The sequence below is a fragment of the Aspergillus pseudonomiae genome, assembly GCF_009193645.1.
Source record: "Aspergillus pseudonomiae strain CBS 119388 unplaced genomic scaffold BDV37scaffold_23, whole genome shotgun sequence".
In the NCBI taxonomy this organism is placed as follows: Eukaryota; Fungi; Ascomycota; class Eurotiomycetes; order Eurotiales; family Aspergillaceae; genus Aspergillus; species Aspergillus pseudonomiae.
The window spans coordinates 162940-176855 of NW_022476015.1; the positions used below are offsets into that span (position 1 = coordinate 162940).

The 13916-nt window shown below is 47.8% G+C and overlaps 3 protein-coding genes across 3 annotated transcripts; 1 reads left to right on the forward strand and 2 right to left on the reverse strand.

Annotated features, from left to right (window-relative positions):
- Window positions 1-407: 407 nt before the first annotated feature.
- BDV37DRAFT_293143 (major facilitator superfamily domain-containing protein) lies at window positions 408-1822 on the reverse strand (the record flags this gene model as incomplete). The annotated part of the gene is made up of 1 exon (XM_032089340.1): window positions 408-1822. Exon 1 carries the CDS (start codon window positions 1815-1817, stop codon window positions 408-410), a length of 1410 nt encoding a protein of 469 aa, XP_031942754.1. The 5' UTR covers window positions 1818-1822.
- A 454-nt stretch (window positions 1823-2276) lies between these two features.
- Window positions 2277-4310, forward strand: BDV37DRAFT_293145 (putative glucokinase regulator family protein; the record flags this gene model as incomplete). The annotated part of the gene is made up of 1 exon (XM_032089341.1): window positions 2277-4310. One exon carries the CDS (start codon window positions 2277-2279, stop codon window positions 4308-4310), a length of 2034 nt encoding a protein of 677 aa, XP_031942755.1.
- A 4524-nt stretch (window positions 4311-8834) lies between these two features.
- On the reverse strand, window positions 8835-11228 carry BDV37DRAFT_245038 (uncharacterized protein). Its single transcript, XM_032081617.1, has one exon. The coding sequence runs from the start codon at window positions 10717-10719 to the stop codon at window positions 9247-9249; it is 1473 nt and encodes a 490-aa protein (XP_031942756.1). The 5' UTR covers window positions 10720-11228; the 3' UTR covers window positions 8835-9246.
- Window positions 11229-13916: the final 2688 nt, after the last annotated feature.

Below are 13916 nucleotides of genomic sequence, written 5' to 3' on the forward strand. Positions count from 1 at the left end.
TCAGCCTGGATCTTCTATATCATTTCCCGACGCGTAGCAAACTCGAAGTCGTCATTCGTGGAGAATCTGACGCGAGTTAAGAAAACCATTACTAAATAACATTAGTCTAACCTGATATTCATAACGCTATTCTATTAACTAATACCAATGCTCTCCAACTAAAGAGCGGCTTGTGGGTCTAGACCCTGGATGGTTGCAGTATCGTGTATTAAATAGCACGGCGTATATTAATCTCTTATCTATTTACTATGAGGGCATCAAAAGCCACTGAACCCTGTATACATAATCTGTCGCCAGTTTGACGGGAACAATGACCAAAAATTGCACCAGGGAGACCACTTCTTGTTGATGAATAGTTCTCCTTCACAAAGCGCCTCGTGGCAGGTATCCATTAGTTGCCCACCGGTTCAGCAGTGGTCTGTTTCCGCACTGTCTTTCCCCTTTCTGAGCGTCAACACAGTAGGAACTGCCACCACCAGGCTACCAATGCAAAGTCCCCAGTTCATAGCAAACTCAGACATGGGATTGAGTTTGTTCGCATTGATTCGCCAGGCCATGGCTCCCCCCGCAGGCTTCAGAGCCGAGTACGTACCAACAATCACAGCGTTGACCACAGGATTCCGGGACTGCGCCCCGATAATCCAGTAGCAATACGACTGCCAAAACGAGTCATAGGCGCCGTAGAAGAAGTACAAGAACATCGGGCCGAGATACTGGCTACCCGCCTTGTAGTCGATATCCTGTTTGAAACCAAGCGCCATGCGCTGGTCATTCCAGAGCTGGAACTTGTAGCCTCCTCCCCAGATCGCCATTCCCGTGACAAATAACACTCCCCAGCCAATCCATGCTCGGGCTCGGCGGTTGATCCCTTTAAGATCCAGGACAGAGCCCATCAGAAGCCCTCCGACCATTTGAGCGATCCAGTACAATGCGCCATTGAGCGAGCGTGTGCGCAGGTTAAAGGTCTTGCCGTTGACGGTATTCTGTTGATACGAATAGAACACGTTGGCGTTGTAGAACATCGGATATAGACACATAACCCTCCAGTCGAAAACAATCTTGACGGTCTCCATAGCCGTGCGCTGGAGGTTGGACCAATTGAGGGCCTTGGAGTCCTGGGAGATCCTGCTGCCGTGGTATTTGCGAGACAGTGACTCCGTCGAGCACACAAACACCGACAGAGCCCACCCAAACAGCATAACCACGATATAGGCGATATAGGTGGAGTCGGTCACGGTGCCAGACTTGGAGTGGTAGTTTAGCCCGAAACTGGCAAGAGAGCCTATAGCTCCTCCGAGGTTGAAAATCACCCAAAAGAGCGCGATAGCTCGCCCACGCGTGTTATCGTTGGTATAGGTAACCATGATCGTACCTTGGGCCACCCAAAAGAAAGCGGCACCAAGACCTAGAATCGCTCCAGCGGCAATGACGAATGCGCCGTTTGACGTTCTGTTGAAGTGCAATAACGACCCTGCGTAGAGAGCATAGGTCCACCCTCCGATCAGGAGAGATAGTCGAGGACCAAGGTATTTGTAGAATGCGCCCACTAGGACCAGGGCTGCGCCAGCGGTGCATGCATGCGTCGCGACATTCGAATTCGCAGCAACAGTGCCGTCTACCTGGCCAGAGCCTCCCATGCCAGTGAGGGCATTGTACATACCCGGGTTGCAGAAAGAAATAAATGAAATCAACGACACTTGAAACCACGGGTCATGGTAGATTCTGGACCAGATATTTTTGGCTGGCCTTGGGGGTATAAAGTCTCCATCATGAGAGGAGGAGGTTACGCCCGGTTCAGTGGACTTTACTTCGGACATTGTGCCGGCAGATCAGGAGCCACTGTAAAGAATTCTAGTCGGGGGAAGAAGGTATGCGTGTATAAATACCCAGAGGTGCAGCAAAACTCTGCCTTCCATCGCGCCAGACGGAAATCAGACAAGGTAGGGATGATAAATTAACCCAGAACAGAACAGGATTAGCGGTTGATGAAGTTACATTTGCTAAAGAGACCTAAGTCCTGAATCCCGAACAAGAGTGCAAGACTAACTTAGACTACTGCACACTACGGAGTAGGCGGATGTGCCACTTTGGCACGAGGTGCCGTACGGATAAATATTGGCGGATATCGGCCACCGACTTCCACTCACGCCAGATATCGCCCATTGCTAGTATATGACGACCCTCGCTGAAGCGCTTTAAATCTTACCAAAAATAACAATGCACCAGGCACATGTCAATTTCTAGCGGCATTGCGTGCAGTCGCTAAACTTCAGTCCATGGCGCCATCCAAATATGTTGAACGTCTGGACCTCCTGCAGACAGAGGCTCGAACCTCAACTGCGGACAAGATCGATCTTCTTGACACGCTGGGCCTATGTGGAGAGTTCAATAAAGAGGAGAGTCGAGTAGGGGGTGCTGTCGCGTGCTGCCTACCCGATATTGCATCATTGATTGATGATTTGGCTCCGCGACTCGAAGCTGGAGGCAGGCTCATCTATGTCGGAGCGGGCAATAGCGGCCGAGTTGGGTTCATGGACTGCAGTGAATTGCCAGTAACCTTTTCGGTCGACCCCCGACAGTTTCTTACCATTGTTGCAGGTGGCACTGAAGCCATAATTCAGGCCCAAGAAGGTGCTGAAGATGTGGAGAGTGACGGAGCTCTGAGGATGGAGGCCCTCCAGCTCAATGAAAAGGACACAGTGATTGGCATCTCAGCGTCGGGACGAACCCCATTTGTTCTAGGAGCACTTCAAGTAGCTCTCAAGCGTGACGCACTTACGGCTGGAATTACGAACACGCATCCGTCTAGAATTGGCAAGCTCGGAGTAAAACATATCATATGTCCTTTGGTTGGTCCTGAATTTCTCACGGGCAGCACTCGACTCAAAGCAGGCAGCGCTGCTAAGCAGATCCTCAATATGATTAGCACCTGCTCTATGGTAAAGCTTGGCAAAACATATAAGGGTCTTATGATTGATGTTCGAGTGAATAACTGGAAGCTGAAGGCACGTGGGAGAAGAATTGTGCGTCAGGTCTGTGATGGAGCCCCAATGCACATCATAGAGGGAAAGGGGCGAACGTCTTCACAGGCGATTGACATTCCTGAAACAGCTGAAGGCGATGCGATCATTGACTATCTAATCTCGGAGTGTCAGGGCAGTGTCAAGCTAGCCTGCGCCGTGGCTATCTCCGGTTATCCTCCGGATGTTACCAGGCGGATGCTTCATGCCGCAGGCGGTAACTTCCACATTTTCGTTCAAGGAATCAGAAGAAAGGCTTTGCCAAAGCCCATGCTCCTTCAGAGTGAATCTGATTACTGCCTTTGTGTTGACGGCGGTGGAACGAACTGCACTGTTTCGATTGCAACACAGTCAACGATTGTTGGTCAAGGGGTGGCTGGTCCGTGTAATTTCAATTCAGTTCCTCTAGAGGAACTTATGGATCAAATAAAGTTAGCCACAGACCGGGCATCGTCAGTAGCCCTTGCGAGACAGGAATTTGGCCATCCCGATGTACTCAGATTCTCAAAGGTCTGGGTAGGATTGGCGGGGCTGTACCACGCTGACCAGATTGCGACATTGACCCGTCGACTGGAAGACCTTTTTGGTGTTTCTAAAAAACAAGGAACACTGCGCCTGACCAGTGATGGTATACTTCTCGGCTCTTGTATCGCAATGGATGACTCGGTCGAATGTGCGATTTCCGTGATTGCCGGAACAGGATCTGTAGCAACTGCCTTCAAAAAGGAGCCTTCGAACGAGATTGTCCAAGTTGGCCGGACAGGAGGCTGGGGCTACCTAATTGGAGACCAAGGGAGTGCTTTTGATATTGGAAAGAGAGCCCTTCAGCTTGTTTTGTCTAGTGTGGAGCAGAAGCAATTCCAAGCTACTCACGAGCTCACAGAGTTCGAAAGGGTGATCTTGGCAGAACTCAACTCCAACGAAGCAGGCGTGCTTAGAGACATCTACCACTCGGATTCTAGGCCTAAAGAGAAGATAGGTGACTTAGCGAAGGTTGTCACACAGTTAGGGTTTCGAGAACGGGATCCTAATCCTCAAGCGCTAGGGGTTCTAATATCTGCAGCCGGTACTTTGGTTCAGCAGGTCAAACCGCTGGCTGAGATTTGTGATCCCCGTAAATGTGCACTCGTCCTGTCCGGTGCCTTGATGAACCTCCCAGGTTATCAAGACCTAATCCTACGGGAATGGGACAAGCAACAGCAGCTACCGTTTAAGAAGGTTCTGGTGATTAATGATGCATCGGGTTATGCCGCTCAGTTTCTAGCTAGACAAAATACGATAGCAGAGTAGCCATGACTATTCAACCTATACTTCTTTCCACTTGTAGCTCTCTCGGTGGCACCAGGCTTATGACTGCTAAAGCTATCATATAAACAGACCATTTATTCATCACAATAAACAGCTCATCCATATTGATGAAGAAAGAAGTAGTTGATACTTTTTTGATATGAAAGAAGCCCGGTTTCCAACTGCTATTGTATTCGGTTGAATCTGAATCCTCGTTTCCAACATACAACCGACCTCTGAGGAATAAGACGGATTACCGTTACTTTGTCTTCTGACAGTATCCTGGCACGATGATATCACAAAACTAGGCTACCTACTTTAAAAACGCGAGTATGTGCTTCCTTATGCCTCTGTATCACGAACCTATATGGTATCTAAGGCCATGGTCAAGTCAACATGGGTGATATTACATCTATCAAGCCCTTAAGCGTGTATTTCCAGTTTACTGTTGTCTAGATCAGCACCTGCGCAAAATATCATGCTGGAGAGGTCCTGCTCTTTGGCCCAAATGTCTTCATCTCTCCAACAACCCTTCTAACTCCTAGACATGTGGTAATGACTACATCCGAATCTTTGTGCACAGATAAACGATTGAAGCTTTATAATCGGCAAGCACCTCAGCTGTTGGAACATTTCCCGTAACGCAGCTCGGCGCAGACTGCTGAAGAGATTCCAATTGGAAATCTGCAATAGCTGTTGCCTTATTCTCAGTGTGGGCCACCACAAAGCTGTACCCTGTCTCATGGCTTTTATTATGACATGCTACGATCTAGTACGGTGCTTATTGAATTTGATGAAAACAATGATTAATCTAGTAGCACACATTTGCCATAGTCGTGAGGAGATGGTGTGTTAGTACAGCTCGACCGGAATTAACATCGGACTCAGTAGAGGCAAGAGACGAACGCCCTGGTTTTATTGAAATGAGAACCACGTCGTCATCGTCGGCTCCGTATGAGAATGTCAACACGTTGTTAACTGGTCTTTACTCCTGCCCATAGCGCCCCAATTGGCCCCTTAGTGCTCAGCTACTGCGTTAATTCGGACCCAATGTGTAGGCCGTGTTCCCTTCTTCTCTCCTTCGGTAGGAGTCAAACGAAGCATTTTAACAGCATCGATACGTGCTGGAGGTGCAGGATCGAGAAGTTGGGCTAAGGACATTTGGACGGTTGTATTGTTCATAATGTCCTTTATGTTTCAATGGATTCCCCTCCAATCCTTGAATGTGCGTGCGTTCCTTAGACTCCGTCCTAGTTCGTGGAGACAGAGCAGGTACAGTTTCTGGATTTGCTGGTCCTTCCTGAGATAGTTTCGAAGATAGTCCTGCTTCAGGTCCCCTGTTTGCGGGGCGATGACACCCGAGATCTCTTTCCTTCCGCTGCCTAGGCCTTCTGTAGCGACGAAACAACTTTGTTCCACTGAATTCGGCGCTCACCTTTAAAAACTCCCTATCTCTGTGATAGTGCAACTGGTTTACCGATGTTCGTGTATGTAATCGGGGTGCTGCGCTGCGCTATGTCCTCTTTCTCAAGATCAACAACTTCAGTTTTACACTGAAATGTATTCCTTGTCCCATCCTTTTTAGACTGTATTTAGCCATGTTTCGTTATTATCAAAATTGAGTGCTATTCCGACGATGAACGCTGATAGAGGTTTGAGCTTCCAGTTTGACGGAGTAAAGGGAGGGTACTAGTCCACGAAATGAGTTACCTATAGAGAGAATCAGCTACTACTTATCGCTAAGTAGCGGAATAAAAGGTATGTTTACCGCTGCGCCATGAAGATTCCACTGGTTGCCTTCACCCATGTCACCATCTATGCCACCTCCTGCATATCAACAGCTGGGGAATGATCCGCCCACCGGGATCGTTTGCACTCAATAAGTGCCACAATCTTATGACTGAAGGTATCATCCAGTTAGCCATCTGTATATGTAACAAATTGTCTTTTGCGTCTTACTGTACTAAAGTCTGCTGTCAGCTTGGTTCTATCAGCCGTCTATTGGCGTCTAGACCAAAGAACTAGGTCCGCAATAGTTTGTAAAAAAGGAAACGATGACAGTGTTGGCACTGGCTTCAGAGCTGTTGTCCCGAAGCTTATCCCGAAGTACTTGCTATTGCTGGATAGCTGGAACCCTGACAGTCTATCATTTCCTCCCCAAGCTGCACTCCAAGTCCCCTGACTCTGCCTGGTGGTGAGACCTGAGATATAATCTCTAAATGCTACACCACTCAGGAGTTGATGGACTTGCACCATCCGAGGTGCTATGCCAAGTCGCACCGTCACGAACTGTGTCCGAGTCCTTTACTATTGTGTATGATTAGTTGGGTATCTGGTATCGATATCCCCAGTCGTAGGTCAAGACTAACGGCCAAAGTGATTTAGAGTAGGACAAGGGTTCTCAAATATGATGTCTTGGTTCGAATATCTCTACATAAGACAAATGGATAAATTGAAGATAAAGACTGTGCCCTCCTTATCTGTATCTAGAGAGCGAGTATGATACCAGATGGGTTCTAGAGAGGAGGTGGATTTCTAGCTCTAAGGATAGCCGTCCTCCAGTGAAATCTGAGCTACTTTTTTTCTCCATACTGTGAATCATGGATTGAATGTCATTACAAATGTTAATCGATCCGATGAATAGAGCATGTCACCGATAGTATTCACCCAGGGAGCGGGGGACATGACCTGGTTCAGTCTTTCACCCTCTGCGATGTCGCAATTAGGGCTAGGCGAAGCACACCCCAATCGTACTATACGAGTATACCACCCAATATAATAAACTTCTAAACTTACCTTTAATACGCACCCGGCATTCCAGAATACGACCAATCCACAGCGCAATACCCACCGTGCCGTCTAACCCAAAAGAAGACGATAAGGCCGCCGCAAACCTGCCAAAACAGGAGTCATCCAGCACCCCGATTGCCCAAACCCCAACACAAAACAGCACAAAGAAAACACCAGAAAATAAAGAAAAAAAAAAAAAAAACCAAACAACACACGTGTGCCTCTGCGCCCCACACAAGACAATCCCGAACAAGCACCGAAGCTCCAACAATCAAAAAGAACCAGGCTAAGTGGGCCCCAACCCAAGAAGCGGTAGCGAACCGAACAACCAGGACCAACTTTAACAGCGCACTCGCCCAAGATCGATCAATTGACCCAAGATTTCAAATCTCACTCACCGTCCGTGAGCCAGCAAATCTCTGGTACCGATCTCCATCCCAATCTCATCGTCTCAGGTCCCAGGACTTGCGTACCGATCAGATCCATGTGGCCCGTCCTGTGCCTGGTGTGAGATCTTATCTTCAGACTTCCGGGCTTCCCGCAGCGTGGGTCAGATTCGCTTCCGTGTAGTATGGCTTTGGGACGTATTGTCCCGTGCATTGTTGCTAAGAGAAAGAAATTTTCTGCTCTCGGGGTCTGATAAAGCTTGACTCGGTGGAGAAGGATCTGAAACCAGGATGTTTCTTGGCTCTTTTTTTTCTCTTTTTTATCCTCGCTTTGTTTGTCCTCCTTCTTTCAGCCTCAGCCTCAGCCTCATTGAGATGTTTGCCTGTTTACCCGTGTGCTGTTTTCATTGAGTCTTTTTTTAGTATACAATGTTACTTGCCTTTGTTCGAGGTGGTGCAGGGCACAGGGCACCCTGCGTGTCTATCTCTTTTCTTAGAAACCCATTGCATAAATTAAGGTAGCCTACATGCATACAAGGGGTATGGTAGTACTAGTAGGTAGCAAAGCTTAAGCCAAATACAACACGCCCATACACACTCACACAACTCCCATTATTCAGCGGAGATGCAAGTGGATTTCAGATCTGCATCTGATTAAATTTCAGGATCAAGGCTACGTCATTTTCTTCCCGGTTCATAATCCTAGGGACGATAAAGAAAGGTGGCGAAAAAAAAAAAAAAAAAGGTGAAAAAAGACAAGTATCAGAATACGTACATACTACCTTGGTAGACTAGGGCAAAAGTCCCAACAACCCGAACGCTCCCCAAACGGAAACCCCATCGCGAACACGCTGACAGTGCCGATCATGGAATCCAGATCGAAGTCCCACACGGACGAAACGAGCCCTAAGCCCAACTCAGAGAAGAAGACCGAAGAGCCGCTCGTGTCGGGCAAGTCCAGACAGGAGAGGCAACCCCCGACGCGGGAGTCGTGGAATACGAATCTGGTGGACAACTGGTGGCAAATTTCTTGAGGCTGAGACGTGGGAGACTGACTCGAAGTCCTCCCGCTGCTGAACCCTGGACACGAGGTGTTGTTGTGGGGGGTTGGTTTCCTCGACTTGGGGATTGATAATGGATACGGCGTGGATGACGACGGAAGGGGAGGAAGGATCAGGGAGAATTTCCACTTCCAATCTCCCCAGCCGTGCGACTTATTCATGCCAATGTAACGTGACAAGGCTCTGTATCTCAGATGGGGATGGGGTTCGCTTACAAGGGAAACTGCATGTGGGTCGTTCGGCTCGGGATTCAATATGGTATCATTTAATTTACTTTGAGAACGGGATCAGAATTCAACTTCTGTAAATTTTTGCATCCAATTGGGTATTGAGTATAACCGGCCCCGTTCGGCCCACTCCAGGAGGTACCGTCAATGAACTGAGTCTTCGGCATTATGATACAGGAATTGAAATGTCTTCAAGGTGGATGCGCTCCATATCAACTGGAGAGTGTGAGAGAATCAGGTTCAAAAAAAAAATTAAGCCAAGAAAGCCGCCGCCGTAGAATGATGAGACGAAATCAGAAACCCCAACGCCTTGAACGCTCAACAGGAAAACCGCTGCACAATCCGTGTATAACGAGGGAAACCAAAAATAATGACAGGAAAATAAGGAGAGGTATCAAAATGAACAAATTCTTCCAAAGGAGGGTAAAATTAGGTCAGGGAGAGAAGCCAGACGTGTCGTTGCAACGTGCTGAAATTAAGCATTAAGACTTTTGATGGTGGACTTCCGCTTGGATCCGAACATAAACCCCATGAAGCTCTTTTTCCCAGACGGGTCGAAAGACTCGACGGTGGACTGCCGGATGCGTCGTAGACTCTTCTTTCGCTTAACTTTCTGCTGGAAATCGGTCTCCGCCACATCCCGTGGGTCCAGACTGCGGACGCTCTCGACCTCAGACCGGAGACTGCTGGACGAGTAGATGCTCGAGGACGTGGAGGTTTTCTTCAAGGGTTGTCGGAGTGGTGTGGGGGCGCGACTATAACTGGAAGTGCTATAGGTGGAGCCAGATCGTTCACGAGTGAAAGAGGGTGAGGAATAATATGGAGAAGGGCTGGCGGGACGAGATGGCGGGCAACTGGACTGCAATGGAAATCCATGTACAGATTTGGCACTCGAGTGAGTGTAAGACATCGACCTCGTCCGAGAGTCGGCATCAGCGCTGGTAGGGGCTTGACGGCTGTGAAAGAACGGAAGACTCGCGCTGCTCAAACTCTTGATTGATGGCGGACGGCGGAGAATATCCGTAGGACGACGGGAATGCATCTCTGAAGACGCTTTTTCCGACACAGCAGTTGCAGGGCGTGGGAATGTCATCCCGTGCATAGGAAGTGTCATCGGAGAGGGCAGTTCATGCACCTCGAGTGGTGAGCTGACGATGGGGCCCGATGCCACCATGGGTAGCTGCTCAAGATCGCGAGTAGTCAGGAGCATACTGCCCCGTTTTAACGCTTCCTTCTTCGTGGGGGTTTGATCCCACTTGTTCCATAGTAAAGGCTGAGAAGCTGCTGCCCGTCGATGCGAGTACAACCCCTGAGAGCCGCTATCGTTGGAATGATCCTTGGTAGTATTAGGTGTAGGAGTCGAGTCCTCCAAAGGGGAGGGTGGGTGTTCGGAGACTGGGCTGATTAGGATTAGATTAGGCTTTGCAATTGGTTCAACGATCTTGACCTGCTCCGCTACGAGCAGGCCCGAATCCTCATCATCAGAATACACCGATGCCGAGGACACCGAGGCGAGCGATTGAGGTCTCGTCGACACAGGGGATTCCGAGGGAACATATACACTTGGAGGCAAGAAGATGGGAGATTGCAGGGGAGATGTAGCGTCCGGGGACGGAAGCTCAATGATCACGTCGTCATCATGTTCAAAAATGTACGAGTCGGCTACGAATGTCGTAGCACTGCTTCGTTTGATAGTGTCCATTGATACAGGGCGCGACGTTTTCCCGGAGGATGAATATGTAGGCAGTAGTCGAGGAAAGCCGGGCCTCTCAATCTCGGACTCGTTGATGTCAGAATTTGATGGCTCATAAGCCTCCACGGGAGAGAAAGCATGGTCGTGTCCACCCATTTCAGACTCCGAGATATCCTCCTCGTCCGACTCGTACCGCCGTGGTAGGTGCTGCTGGTTGATATAATCCAAACGAATAGGCCCTGCGGTGTCGTACATAGTCTCTTCCACTAACCGTTTCCAAGATAGAGCAGGACGAAGCTGAAAGGATATCAAGTTGATTATAAGAAAGAATGGCAAGTAGAAAGGCTGTTAATGATCGGGTACGCGATAATGAGGTAGTAAGGACGGCGACGCCAATAATGATAAATGTCACCGGATACAACGGATGATACACTCACGGTATCATCGACAATAACAAATGAGTGTGCGAACAAAAGCAGTAAAAAATCAACATAGAAGGACCAGAGACGAAAGTAGGGGGAGGGTCGCAGGTGAGGAAGGACAGGGACGTCAAAGAGTGAGACGGATACAGGTGAGATATATCTAAGAGCAGACAATCATCCTTTTCTTTTTTTTTTTAATTCCCTTTTTTTTTCCCTTTTTCTCCTTCTCCTCCTGTCCCACACGGGTTGGTATGCTCTAAAAGAAGTGGATCCCCTTGTCTCTGAAGGTTTGAACAGGGAGGAGTGGAAAAATAGCCACCCTCGATGCCATCAGATCACACAACCCTCGGAACGGAGGACGGACCACGCACTACATTGATCTCCACCGGGCGGATTATCCGTTGTAATGAGTGGAGAGAACGAAGGAAAAAATGGTAGGTATGTCTGGTCAGGACAAGGAAAAAGCCGTGCACACGTGGAAACTCTTTGGGAAAGCGTGTTTTTCTGGTAATTTTGGTTTTTCTTTTTTCCTTTTTTCTCCTTCTACTAACTGATTTATTGTATTCTCCATATATTATTATGATCATGGATTAAAAGAAGAAAACATAGAATCAAATGAATCCATACAGTATTTTACAGTAATCCTCTATTTTTATTTAATTTAATTTTATTTTATTCTATTTAATTATATTTTATGCTACTCTATTTGATTTGATTATTTTTATAATTTCCCTTACCGGTTCTCTCCTGCAAGCCGACGAGTGGACCGCTGCCTCAGGATCTCACTTCAGGTTTAACCCTTGCATTTGCAGAGTTCTTGACTAACACCCGAGCTAACCCTACATTGGTGACAAACGACCAAATACCAGAAATACCTGGGACGCAACACGAGAGAGAGCCGCTGGAAATAAGCTCGGCTATCTCCTGCCGGCGTAGCGCGTTACAATTCAACGCCATCCGGGCACAAACGAATAATGAAGGGGAAACAGACCGGGGGAAACTGGTGGAATTTTAGCTTTCTGTCCTGCTTTACACGACACCCTGGTTCGTACTTGAGAAGCGGAGGTAATCTTAACAAAAGAAAAAAAAATATAACGAGAGAAAAAAACACCAATGACGAGAGGTTCGAGTCGGGGGAAGAATTGACGTATCAACGTGAGCTGTCGACAGGGAAGGTCAATGCAGTGAGTGACCATGGATGGACGGAGCTTCTTTTTAGGGCCAACAACTTTGGCGGCAACATCTAGATTACTTTAGTATTACTTAGTGGAGATCATGTGCGTCTTCCCCTTTCGACGGTTTAAACCGTTTGGCAAGCCAAATTTTCTCGTCTTGTTCCTCTTGCCGATCGACGATTTGGGATATGGTATGACTGTTCATTGGATGCGTTGGCTAAGGGGGTTTTTTTTTTCTTCTCTGCCGAAAGATTAGTAGGGAGCATGTGGAATACGGCATCTTCCCATGGAACAAGAAGAATTTTCCATTTAATCTATTGTCGTCGGCCGATAACTCTCTCGATATTGTTTTAATATGCTTCTTCATAAAATGGGCTACTATCGGTACTATATCATGGACTATCGAGAGTGCTTCCGGGCAAACGTCTGTGCTGGGAGGGTTTCGTCTCCTGTCCTATGCCACATGGGGTAACATGCCGTGAGAGACTAAGTCACTTAGAGTGCCTTAGATTCATGTTTGGCCGTTTGTTATTGATAGAGAACGGAACTGTGAATCAAGTGAGGACGCCCCACTAAAAACAAGTGGGGAAATGTTGCAGCAAATAAAAGAGACAGAAAAAAGAAAGAAAGAAAGCAGGCAACTTGGCCACGAAAGTTTCGAAACCCATGCGATTGTCGGATCGAAGCCAAAAAGAACAAGAAATGGAATTTTCTCAAACAATGGTGAACAACCTTCGCCATGACCACCCTCCGATCATCCCCAATTATCATGTATCAGAAAGTCAAAGGACTCCTCCTGAATGGGGACCGGAGCCACAGAAAATCACCTCCTAGGGCCACCCAACTCAGGGAAAGCTGCCAAGATCTCCGTTGCTGCACCACGGTGGAGCATCTCTAACTCAAACACACCATTTTGAGCATTAACCCCAAAGGAAGCACACTAGTTTGCTCTTCCCGCCTTGGAGTTCATTCGCATCAGCAACCTATGGAAATTTTTAGTCAGGTAATACAACCAAGGCCTGTGTTTTCCCCATGGTGGACGAGGGACGAAAAGAGAGAGAGAAAATTCTCCGATTTGCACAACAAATAGGAGATTTTTCTTCTCGGCACCCCCAGCAATAGACTCGAACCCCCCTACTGTTTGACTCGAACCCTTGCAGTCCTGTGTGTTGGTCTGTAACAAGAGGGAGAATTCCCCCACAACCTGCTCTTTCGGATATGGGATCCGAAGGGAACCGAGCTCAATGGTTCGTGGAGTTAAAAAAGAATCAATAGTCCTATATATATCACCATGCTACGTCGTGGGTGGTTGACAGCTTCACCGACTTTCGAAACTCTATACAACATCTTGAAGGTGACATGCAATAATTAGGGCACGGAGGCGAAATTACCCGATTTGGCAGACTAAGACAAGAGGAGGCTGGCCACCATGATCGTCGTCATCAATGCATAACCAATCCTCTGATCTTCATAAAATATACACCACGGGAAAACAATCAGGAAATAAATAAATAAATAAAAGGGAAGCCAAGGCAAGCGCGGCAGGTCCAACGCCCCCGTTGAACTGCAGGAACACGATTCTGTTGCAAGGTGAAACAATCCCGAAAGCGCATGGACCAAGGCATACACCATGGTTTCGTTTCTTTTTTTCTTTTTTTTTTTTCGCGTTCTTATCGGTTAAACGGGAGATATTTCGGAGACATACGAACTCTATGCCCAGATACAGGGACAGTCATCGGGTTGAGATCGTAGTATACATACATGTGGCTGGAAGATTGAGCGACATACATGATGCGCGCTCTTTCTGTGAACCCTGTACGGAGGGGTAGCTGCAAGTCTGACTGCATAGTTACAC